This window comes from Ascaphus truei, chromosome 15, assembly GCF_040206685.1.
Source record: "Ascaphus truei isolate aAscTru1 chromosome 15, aAscTru1.hap1, whole genome shotgun sequence".
Classification (NCBI taxonomy): domain Eukaryota; kingdom Metazoa; phylum Chordata; class Amphibia; order Anura; family Ascaphidae; genus Ascaphus; species Ascaphus truei.
Window position 1 is genome coordinate 33,939,406 of NC_134497.1, and position 12,491 is coordinate 33,951,896.

The following is a 12,491-nucleotide window of genomic DNA, read 5'->3' on the forward strand; positions in this document are numbered from 1 at the left end:
AGTTGGGTGTGTGTCTCCTGGACTCTGACCATAGATTTTTGCCTCAGATTCCCATATGAACACCTCCCTCAGCCTGGCAATGTGCTTGCGGGGAGGTAACGCCAGCTCATGTGTAACAGGAATCTCTGCCATAGAGGTCGGCAAGTGTAACCATCAGTGGGAAAGGTCCCTGTGTGAGGTGGCACCACTTGTTACATCATTACTGCATATGTCAATAATAAAGGGACACCTAACCCCCTCAGGTGCATTTTCATGTCTTGTAACCTGTGAAATAGATGGTCAGCCCTTGCTGCTCTCTAGAGATATAAAAGGAAAATGACATACAGTATGTAAAGGCAGCTGCATTAATGTCCCTCACCGGGGACGTTACTCTGTGTCTCTGTCCTCCTCCTTAATATTCACAGGACATTGTAGGACATTTGGTTGCGGCCGTTTCGCCTCAACTCACCCCACCGCCAGCCACTACGCCGCTAAGGTAAGTGCCTAAACCCCCTATCCTAAAACCCTTTTATCCTAAGCCTCCCTTACCTTAAACCCCTCACTCTAAGGCTCCGTTCACACTGCACACTTCGCAACGTGCGCGCGATCGTTCGTCACCGTCCCCTGGCGGCCAATGGTAGTGTTCACTCTTGAAACTACCATTGGCTGCAAAGAATGGCGTCCACGCTGCTGCAGTCGCGGGAGTCTTTTGAAAGTGTGATTCCTGGCTGCAGCAGCGTGACGTCAGTTTCAGCAGCCAATCAATGCATTGGCTGCTGGAAGTGAACAGAGACTCGGCAGCTACCTGCTTCAGCCACACACGTGCGCGCACACACACGCGCGCACACACACACGCTTTTCTTTTATGTTTACACAGCTCCCCCGCCCCCCACTCTTCGGCCCCCGCTCCCCGCAGCATAATAAATAAAATAAAAAACATCGCCAAGCAGACTGAGGCGCGCGCACGCATCGTTGCGAAGTGCGCTGTGTGAACGGGGCCTAACCGCTAAAACCACTTAAATTAACCCCATAACCATAACATTTATATTAGAAGCGGCTAGTGCCGGAGGGTCCGTCTGCAGCCCAACGCCTGCAGCATAATGGTCGCGGCAAAACTATTCTTATTCAAAGCTAAGTGAGACTACATACCGCTTCCGCATAATAGGAAACACACATTTTATTACAACCAACAGCATGGAAATATAAAACATTAACAACATTTTTCTTAAATAAAACAATAAGAATTATACAAATAACCTGCATTTAAAAAGTTATAACTTTTTTATCCTTTTAAAATGCTTGTTTTATGCACCATAAACTAAAGTCACTTTTCATTGTGATTTAGTGCAACACAGATACACGTGTGCACTTATATGTGAGCGTCTTAGTCGCTGGTTATCACTAAAAATGCCTGGCTTTAGAGATAGGTATCTCCCCCGTGTGTGTCCTCAGGTTGGATAAGTCACTAAATCTCTTCCCACATTCCCCATTTTCATGCGGTCTCTTCCTTGTGTGTGTCCTCTTGTGTGTGTTCAGGTGGGATAACCGACTAAATCCCTTCCCATATTCCCCACATACATGCGGTCTCTCCCCTGTGTCTGATCAGGCTGGATAAGTCACTAAATCCCTTCCCACATTCCCCACATACATGCGGTCTCTCCCCTGAGTGTGTCCTCTTGTGTGTGTCAAGGTTGGATAAATCACTAAATCCCTTCCCACATTCCCCACATACATGCGGTCTCTCCCCTGTGTATGTGTCCTCTTGTGTGTGTTCAGGCTGGATAAATCACTAAATCCCTTCCCACATTCCCCACATACATGTGGTGTCTCCCCTGTATGTGTCCTCTTTTATTTGTTCAAGCTGGAGGAGTCACTAAATCCCTTCCCACATTCCCCACATACATGCGGTCTCTCCCCTGTGTGTCCTCTTGTGTGTGTTCAGGCTGGATAAATCACTAAATCCCTTCCCACATTCCCCACATACATGCGGTCTCTCACCTGTGTGTGTCTTCTTGTGTTTGTTCAAGCTGGATGAGTCACTAAATCCCTTCCCACATTCCCCACATACATGCGGTCTCTCCCCTGTGTGTTCCCTCTTGTGTGTGTTCAGGTTGGATAACCGACTAAATCCCTTCCCACATTCCCCACATACATGCGGTCTCTCCCCTGTGTGTGTCCTCTTGTGTGTATTCAGGCTGGATAAGTCACTAAATCCCTTCCCACATTCCCCACATCCATGCGGTCTCTCCCCTGTGTGTGTCCGCTTGTGTCTGATGAGACTGGATAAGTCACTAAATCCCTTCCCACATTCCCCACATACATGCGGTCTCTCCCCTGTGTGTGTCCTCTTGTGTGTGTTCAGGCTGGATGAGGCACTAAATCCCTTCCCACATTCCCCACATACATGCGGTCTCTCCCCTGTGTGTGTCCTCTTGTGTTTGTTCAAGCTGGATGAGTCACTAAATCCCTTCCCACATTCCCCACATACATGTGGTCTCTCCCCTGTGTGTGTCCTCTTGTGTGTGTTCAGGCTGGATAAATCACTAAATCCTTTCCCACATTCCCCACATACATGCGGTCTCTCCCCTGTGTGTGTCCTCTTGTGTTTGTTCAAGCTGGATGAGTCACTAAATCCCTTCCCACATTCCCCACATACATACGGTCTCTCCCCTGTGTGTCCCCTCTTGTGTGTGTTCAGGTTGGATAACCGACTAAATCCCTTCCCACATTCCCCACATACATGCGGTCTCTCCCCTGTGTGTGTCCTCTTGTGTGTATTCAGGCTGGATAAGTCACTAAATCCCTTCCCACATTCCCCACATCCATGCGGTCTCTCCCCTGTGTGTGTCCGCTTGTGTCTGATCAGACTGGATAAGTCACTAAATCCCTTCCCACATTCCCCACATACATGCGGTCTCTCCCCTGTGTGTGTCCTCTTGTGTGTGTTCAGGCTGGATGAGTCACTAAATCCCTTCCCACATTCCCCACATACATGCGGTCTCTCCCCTGTGTGTGTCCTTTTGTGTTTGTTCAAGCTGGATGAGTCACTAAATCCCTTCCCACATTCCCCACATACATGCGGTCTCTCCCCTGTGTGTGTCCTCTTGTGTGTGTTCAGGCTGGATAAATCACTAAATCCCTTCCCACATTCCCCACATACATGCGGTCTCTCCCCTGTGTGTGTCCTCTTGTGTTTGTTCTGGTCTGATAACCAAGTCAGACTCTTCCCACTTTCTCCAAGATCTTTTCCTGTGGCAGCAGCTAATATATATCTTTTGGAATGAGAAGCAGTTACATTGTTTATTAATTGCCTTGACTGGTTGAAAGATGCATTTTCTGTCATATTTATTGGAATGTTGCAAGATTGTTATGTCCTCATCTTTTCCATATACTCATTTGGGTGTTTGAACTTCTGATGTTTGATGAGGTAGTCCTGACTGTTTAAAGCAAACTTGCAGGGCTGACATAGGTGGATTATTGGAGCTTGTCTTTGTACTAGACAAGACAAAAAAATACATAATTAGAAAATTAGGTGAAATTAGGCATTAGTTATCCAAAAAAGTATGTGTGTGCCAAGCACGTGCATTTTAAGTGAAACTTCTTTGTCCTTTGTCACAGAAATTGTATTTGTGATGGTGATGTTTTTATTTAAAATCCAAACACAATTTCAGTGAGAAAATGCCAAGAAGTTTGACATAGAACGCGCATGCTAGGCAACCCCCCGGCCCTCCCGTTTTAGCTATTTGCACGTCTACATTTATACTAACTGTGATTTGTGTGTGTGAGGCTGTGTGTGTGTGTGTGAGGCTGTGTGTGTGTGTGAGGCTGTGTGTTTTTGTGTGTAGCATTGGGAGTGGGCCCAACCTTTGATGGTTTGGTGAGTAAGTTTGGTGTGGTACAGTCATCTGAGCATGGAAGTTGTGGTCGAGTTCTGTGTTTCATGTGGGCCAGGCATTGAATGGGGTCCTGGTGGCTGATTATGGAACTTGAGGACGACTACTGGGGTCCTGCACATGCGTGCGGTGCTGGGCGGGCCTGCACACGCATGGTGCGAGCTGCACCTGCGCATGCTCACCGTGTTGGCTGCGCATGGTGCTGGCCGTGCCAGCGCCGGACACGCCTTTGCACGGCGCAGAGGATTGCGCATGCGCGGGTGTGGCGTGCGCATAGTAGTAGCATGACATCACTTCCGTCATGGAATTCTGTTACAACATAGGGAATTTTTCCTGTCAAAACTCTATAGGTGCCAGCAAAGAAGTTTCACTTCAAAAGTCACTGTTACACAAACAGTCTTACAAAAGGCCATAGAAGAAAAAAATGTGTGATACTCTCAAGACAATTGTGTAGTTTAAAAAAAAAAAATATGCAATAAATTGGAAGACAACCTGTTCATATAAATATGTCCTATTGGATCAGGTAAACCTTGATAAAGGACCACTAAGGTCTGAAACGCGTTGGTGTGCTTTGTAACTGATTTTTTGACCCATTAAATAGCTTCATTTTGGGAACGCTGTGTTTATAACCCTGTGGTTTATTGGCTGTTTTTTACAGCATTGGAGATAGTGCTCCGTTCTTTTCCCTCTCCCTTTCCTTACAAAAGGCCATGCAGGACAAAAGGTCAGAGAGGTAAGTTGTTATATCACATAAAGTTCAGGATGAAAGTAAACTGTAGATGTACATTGTAAAAATGAAGGGTTTAGCACAACATGTGCAGCATTAGGGCCGGGAGAGTAGATGTAGTGGATCATACATTTAAAGTGGATCATAATATTTAACAGGAAATCTCACTAGCTGCAAAACACCAATAAAAGTGGCAGAAATCTTTTTAAATCCTTAGTCACTGAGGTAATAAAGGGGGGTTATCAATTTATTTTAATTTGTTGATTTATTTATTACTGGGTTATCATTCATCAACAATGTGGATATTTGCTCCCCCATTGAGAGGGCCTAGTTATCCACAGTGATAATCAATGGTTTGATGTGTAAAATGTATTTTGAATGTTCTTTTTTGTTTTGTTTTAAACGTGTATATATTTTGTGTGATAATAATAGTGATATTAGGCATTAGTCGAAAAGGGGAGGTAGGAGACGTGGGTGATGCCGGTAGTTGCCCTGAGGAGGGAGGTTAGGCTTCCCGTGACGGAGTGGGGGATAGGGGTGGTGGTGAGAGGGGTTAACCCCTTAATTACCTTACCGACTAGAATGGCAATGTTTTACTGGCCACTAACGGGGTCAACAGGGTTAGGTATTGTTTTCTTTTAATAAAGTATTAACCCATTTGGTGCCTGTGGTATACCTTGGTAACCACAGGTATTGAACAGGTTAATGTTATTTTGATCATAGGTTTCTGTAATAATACACATTACAGAATCCTACGATAGCAATATTAACCCAATGCGGTATGTAACACATTATTAACGGTCGCGTTAATTACCATATCGTGAGATTGGCCCAAATATCGCACCCATAAATTATTACCACAATCTTGATATATACCACCTTCAAATTGTGGTTATAACAACCGTTAGTTTATTATTTCCCCGGGCAGGACCACCAACAGGGGGGTCGCCGGTTGTGGCTGGGTCCCGGCTCTACATCAGATGAAGGCCTTCCTGTCCCAGCCTCTGACATCAGCACGCTGGGCCCTCTGACGTCAGCGCGCCTAAGTTTCCGGTGCTCGGCGTGGGACACAGTGAGGAGGCCTGCATCTGATGGCCTGTTGCAGCCGGGCCCTGACTCTCTGCCGGTCCCCGCAGCCACTGCCGGTCCCGACCATCCACAAGGAATTAAATTAAAACATACATTCCCAGTTCATATTCATATATATATATATATAATTTTATTTTTTTATGTCAAAAGGAGTGCTACTGAGCATGGCAAATGTATACAACAAAAGACAGGGGTTTCCAATGCTACATCCAATTGACAAAACATATATGGTAATAAGTATAAAGTTTAAATACTTCAATAATAATATTTTCTTGGTTATTTAGTTAAACCCTTAGACAAAAGCGTCATAACCCTGCATACCAACGTCAATGTATAACCAAATTTGCAGGTCCTAACACTAAACTATGAGGGGAAACAACCACAATGAGTCCTGTCCATTCAGCAAAATGCTAGAACCTCCCAAGTTAAAAAGGTGGGGAGGGGTGAGCTCTGGGAGGAGGGGCCACTTACCTCCAAACAACTGTTGCCAGTTAGGAATTAAATTAACACACACATTCCCAGTTAGCTCAAACATCCCCAAGGAATGTCTACTATTTTTTTTATATGTATTTGGGGGGGTGGGGGTATTTTTATGTGTATTGGGGGGAGCAGAGGTCTTTTTTATATGTATTGGGGGGAAGTGGGTGTTGGTTTAGCTCATCTTGCCTATGTATATAATGCACAAACACAGATAATAATAACGCTCAATTCCAAATAAATAACAATTATAGAATAAGCACCAGGTGCATAGGGAAAATCAGACAGAGTACAGACAAGACAGTGAACGAGGTCACATGAGTCCCTTGTTAGCACGCACTCATGGTGCAATAATAATAATAAATGGGGGGATATTGTGATCCTCAGAGAAGCCTAGCTTGCCCCAATCACCCACAAATAATGGGGTTATATGGCAATGGGACATCTAAGCTGTTAAAAGTAAAAATAATAAATGTTTTATTGGAATACTAATACGCCGAAACAAGTGATAGTATGTATAAGTGGTTTAAAAATAGGATTAAAATAAATCCCCAAACTGGGAGGTGCTAGGGTGAGAAATGGTAGTGGGGATGGTAGTGGCAGTATAAAGTATATATACGTAATAAACGCTAATGCCACACACAAGTTGTACCCTCTTGTGTAACTACCATGTGGATAAGGTACATAGATATCTTGCTGATATGGAGTGGTACGGAAAGTCTTTTGATATAATTCATTGATGTACTTAATGCTAATGACTTTAATCTGAGATTGACTTATGTATCTGGTCCGCATAGCATTGATTTTCTGGAACTTACGATTACCAAGAACAAGGAAGGTTTCTTTAAACACATTTGTACACGATTAGATTATATTATTTAATCACTATTTAGAATTTATCATTATTTAAGTACATTATATTTATTTATTTTTCACTTTATAGAGGAGCGCCTTAATCACATTTTTTTGTACAATATACATAGGAAAGACAGGGCTAACGCCAGCCTCGAGTAGGTGATAAAATATTTGCGGTATTTCTGCCGTTCATCCCGTTCCGATAAATATCAGAACTTGATGTATGGCAGTTTTTACTTGAAAATGTGATATTATGCCTGTTTTGTATCCGATCTGATGCTTTTAACGGGTCCGATAAAAAGTGCTTTATTTTTGCGCTGCAACGCTGATTCATTGCACGATAATAATAAGGCACCTTTTTTATGGGCAGTGATATGGTATTTTTGGTTACTGCACCTTGATGTATCCGGCCCTTTGACTCAAGTTAGGTTTAGTGATATTAAGTGCTAGTTGACCTGTAATGGTGTATGCAGATCTAACAATATTTGCAATTTAACATTAGTAATAAGACAATAGAGATGTAAAAACCACACAACACACATATTCCTGATTACCTGGTGCTGGCGTTACTTTTCCACAGCGTGCCCTCTTGATACCAAGCTCTTTCCCATATTCATCTCCATACCAGACCAGGAGCTCTGTGTGTGGGGGGAGGTCTGTGCTGGTTCTGTAGTAGATTTTCCTGTGGTACTGCAACGCCACAAGGTTCTGTTCTTCCTCGTTTCTCGCACAATTTACAAACCTAAAATTGGGACAGTTAGTGAGGTCTCAAAGTAATGTCTATTTTATAAAAGAAGAGTTGAAAAGAAAGATACAAATTAATAATGTGACTTTTTCTTTCTTCTCTACAGCTTATATATATATTATAATGCCCTCATTAGTCAAACACAAATGTTTCTGGTGAAATACACAAAAGGATTTATTTCACAATACACAAATAAGTAAAAGTTAATTTAACCCTTTGAGTGACGGAGGAGTTACGTGATCGCTCCCTCTCTGATGACAGAACAGACGGGGAGACCCCCTCCCTTCTATCCCACGTAGTGATAGATCCGTCCTTCCCTGCACAGGAGCACAGAATGACATCTCCCCTAGGAAAACCAGCAGGATTACTATGATGTAGCTATTACATCATGGGGCCAGACGCGGTGACTTAGCAGCTACTGCACCGACACACTTTATTCGAGCAAATACCCAGTATGTACCTGGCAGATACCTGGAATGCGCCGCTCCTCACCTCTGACAAGCCCCGTTGTGTTTGCCTTCCCAGCCTGGGTTCATGCCTGGCTGATGGGCGGCTGATCTGTTAAATGATAATGATTAGGATTTAATAGGCTGCAATGCTTCGCGTGTCTACCAGATGGCATAAATTCATGAATTGTAATGCAGTATATATATATATACTGTGCAGTATTGCTGCCAGCGGGAATAAAATGCTTCAATCCCTGCCTGGAAAATACCTCAATGCACTCGGGCAGAAAACAGTCACAAACCTCAATACACCCGGGTATACCCGAATTCGTGGGACTAGCCGAGCTCGAATAAAGTGTGTCGCCAGTGTACATCAAAAGGGCACCCAAAGGGTTAAATGGTGATTTCATCCTTTTCAAGGAAGTCATGTACTCCAAGAGATTTCATGTTTTCCGCCGCTAGGTTGGATTTAAAGCAGCAGTTCAAGCTGCCTTTAAAAAATAAATAAAATATATGTTCCCCTTCGATATGCGCATCAATGCAATGCAAACACTGACAAGTGATTAGCTAAATCGACGATCGATCCGTTCTCCTGTGATCAATCGGTGAAGATTTGGCTCGAGGGTTCGCTAAATCACTGTGTAATGCAGTCAGTGGAGCATATATTTATATTCATATGTGTTCCACTGACGTGTGCTCACTCCCGATCCCTGGTCCTGTCTCATGTGGCTTCTCCAGCAGCAGCATCTCCCTGTCGAAGTAAGTATTGTGACTTGAACTAAACTGGTTCCTGGGGTAAGGTCAGCCCCTACTATTAATCCAGATATATGTGGGAGGATATACCAGAGACACAGGTTTAAACCTCTGTCACTCTGGCCCATGACTGCTATGGATTCTACTATTTTGTTTATACCACTTAAGTCTACTCAATTATTATTAATAAGCTACTAGATAACACTTATGATCTAGCCTATGTGCCTCGGTGTCTTTACTATCTATAATAGGAGTTATGTCTTTTAATCTATATACCCCTAATGGTTTGTAGTTTGTCTTGTTATCTTATGCCCAGATAAATGTGTAATAATGCTGCTTTTGACTGTAAGCTCATATCATTGAACCATCTTTTAACTCGCTCCTTTTCAGCTTTAACCCCTTCGTTTTGGCAGAAAAATCATCTGAGAAAGAAAATATCAGCATGGAAGCTCCCAGTTCTTCAGACTAATTTATAGTCATTAAATATCCTTTGTGGCACCAACATAGTGCATACATGTTGCTTAATTTTACTGTTACTTAAGTGTAACTTATGCAATGTGACTTCTCCACAGTTCAGTAAGTGTGCTGAGCTGTCCCTGTGTGACTATTTTGTTATTGGTTTTCCTGGTTGCTTAGCGAAAAAAAGGACTGTGTGGTGCTCTAAAACATAGACCCAGCAACTTCAAATTCTTGATTGCTATACGTTGTATCCTAGAAGTATCCCATGATAATAATGGTGACCACCTATGACATAATACACCTCATTCCACTAGGTATCAATAAACTGGAAGAGTATCACCTCAGATCGGTAAATACTCCCACTAGCTAGTGTCCAGCCAAAACATTGAATAGGAACATATGGTGCAAGATTGAGTGAAATAACTCACTTGTAGCAGGTGGTCCTCCAGGGATTGAATCTTCTTAGGTGTGTGCATCCGGTACTCCACAGCAATAGACAGGTTTCCACGAAGGAGAGTTGGAGCACTACTACATAAAAATAAATTGCTAGAGAGTGTGTCCCAAAGATAGAGGTTTATTGGGTCAGAGCATGGTGAACAAGAAAAAAATGAGCCCTCAGGCCCCCACCGACATGTTTCGAGCTTCCGCTCTTTATCAAGGTGTACAAAGATCTGATAACCCCTCTTACCTAATATAGTGTCTTTTTCCCGCCAATCGTCCCGCCAACCCGTCGCTCAGTCGCGTCACACGCGACGCGCCATGTCTCCAGAACGCGTCACGAGTACTGCGCCCTGCGCTGGGTATAGCGATGACGTCAGCGTGTCTAAGACAAAACAAACTTTATTAACATCCTAAACTGAACAAACCTAACACAAACTAAAATAACTTTATTAATCTACTAAAATATAATGTATATAATTACTATAATTATAAACATAGAATATTTAAATAAAATCAATTAAAAAACAAGGTTTATTAGAGAAAAACATTAATCTTGACAATTTAAAATCATTTGATTGTAAATATATGAAGGTTCTATTGAACAATATGTATATATATAACAAGATTTATTAATCAATTCATTCAATTCATCAAAGGGTGATGACAAAAAAATTTTTTTCTTGTTCACCATGCTCTGACCCAATAAACCTCTATCTTTGGGACACACTCTCTAGCAATTTATTTTTATGTAGTAGTGCTCCAACTCTCCTTCGTGGAAACCTGGTTGCTTAGCGACGTGACGCCTTCATCGTCGTATGACGCTACGATGACGTCAGACATCAAACAGAGTACTGAGGCTGCAGTGGCTGCCCGGCTGTAAACACAGGCGATGGGTATTAGGGGATTGTGTAACCCCTAGGGGTATATATACTTGTTAGTGTCACTATTGCAGTAAGGTGTATGGTCTGAGGAGAGGACGTGTCTGTCTTGAAACGCCACGTGTTTGCATATACCTGCTCTGATGCTTTGAATACAGGCAGTCCTCGTTTTACAACGCTTCGCTTTACAACGAATGGCTTATCCAACGCTATGCAATGCATACCTATATTCATTTTTACAACGCCAAAATGGCTTATCCAACGCTCTTACGACGCTTTGCAACGTTGTGTATGTGTGTATATATATACACATTCACATAAACAACGTTGCAAAGCGTCGTAAGAGCGTATATATATAATATTATACTATATAATATTATATTATACTATCTAATATACAGTATTATTTATTTTGTTATATTATATATATAATACAGCATATACACTATATAATTTATGTGTGTGCTGCATATCTTATTGCCTGCATAAAATATTTGGTGTATTTTAGTGTTAAAAATGCCTTCAGGAAGGAACCTTTCATTTAAACAGTGTTCCTATTGGAAAACGGGTTTCGCTTTACAACGCCATTTTGAGTAACGCATTTTGTGTCGGATAACCGAGGACTGCATGTACAAAGTAAGTTACTTACAGAAAAGGCTCCTGTGTGCTTCCTGCACCACTTTATTTCTTCATCTTCTCTTTCCCGGAAGTGGAGACACTGACTACATCCGGGTCACAGCTCTGTGTCCTACTGCGCATGCTCACACTAAGGGGATCATGGGAGTTGTAGTTTTTAGACTTCAGAATGGATCATGTGTCACATACTGTATTGATTAAGACAGTAACATTTCCCAGGCACTGTGCTAGGGAAAGATAGTTTCTGCTGCATGTGGATGTGTATACTCCTCTTGTTCCTTAATATATATCAGTAAAGCTGCTTCAGTTCCTCCCTTTTGGCCAATGTTGATATAAAGGAGGTAACCTGGATATGACATAACCTGAGGCTGTAACACAACTTAGGCACGTTCTATAGTGCCGGGCGTGCGCTACGCTGTGCGCGCGGAATTTTAGTTGGCTGACATCAGTCAGCCCTTCTACACAAGGGACGCGCACGCGCACGGCAGGGAGAGGGGAGCTGACAGACAGCGGCGAAGAGGAAGAAATTCATCTTTTCCCGCCACTACCTGCGCTCAAATGTATGTGTGGATTTGTGGGTGTGTTTGTATGGTTATGTGAGGGGGGGGTCAAGGATTGTAATCTAGGACTTACTTTCACTCACACAACCCATGCACACACATATACTCACACATACATTATCTGAAGCTCCCGGCTCTATAGACAGGAAAAGCATGTGGCATGTGCACGCACGTTCGCATAAGCACGCACGGCCGCATGCAGAATATAACAGCCCCAAGGCTGCGTCCCCCCGTGCCGCGCTCATGCTTGTGGGGGGCATGGCCTAAACAGTGACTGGTGCTGATTGGCTGAGGAGTTCATGTGACCTCAGTATGCTTCAAAGTCAAAGTCAGTGGCCGGACAGACTTAAATTGATTGCACGATCAGCAGCAGCAGCGTGAATGCAGCCTTAAGTACCACACACACACAATAAAAAATAAAAAAAATAAAAAAAAAATATATATATATATATATATATATATAAGGAAAAGGGGTTTGATACCGCATACACTCCGTATAATAATTACGGTACCCACAAGCTGGCTAATTACATATATATTATGATTATGCCAG

The 12,491-nt window shown here is 42.8% G+C and overlaps 1 protein-coding gene across 4 annotated transcripts; it reads right to left on the reverse strand.

Moving 5' to 3' along the window:
- Positions 1 to 1,138: 1,138 nt before the first annotated feature.
- On the reverse strand, positions 1,139 to 11,509 carry LOC142466782 (uncharacterized). Of its 4 annotated transcripts, XM_075572190.1 has the most exons (5): positions 11,392 to 11,509; positions 10,112 to 10,246; positions 9,852 to 9,951; positions 7,575 to 7,762; positions 1,139 to 3,474 (listed from the first exon to the last, which is right to left on the reverse strand). In XM_075572190.1, the coding sequence occupies exon 5, from the start codon at positions 3,320 to 3,322 to the stop codon at positions 1,853 to 1,855; it is 1,470 nt and encodes a 489-aa protein (XP_075428305.1). In that variant the 5' UTR covers positions 3,323 to 3,474; positions 7,575 to 7,762; positions 9,852 to 9,951; positions 10,112 to 10,246; positions 11,392 to 11,509; the 3' UTR covers positions 1,139 to 1,852. The 4 variants fall into 4 exon arrangements, with proteins under 4 accessions (XP_075428305.1, XP_075428306.1, XP_075428304.1 ...); XM_075572191.1 differs by lacking the exon at positions 11,392 to 11,509 and having other exon boundaries at positions 9,852 to 9,948; positions 10,112 to 10,572; XM_075572189.1 differs by lacking the exon at positions 11,392 to 11,509 and having other exon boundaries at positions 10,112 to 10,572.
- Positions 11,510 to 12,491: the final 982 nt, after the last annotated feature.

Coding starts and splice junctions, on each gene's coding strand:
- LOC142466782 (XM_075572192.1), bottom strand. CDS start 3,322: ATGACAGAAAATGCATCTTTCAACCAGTCAAGGCAATTAATAAACAAT.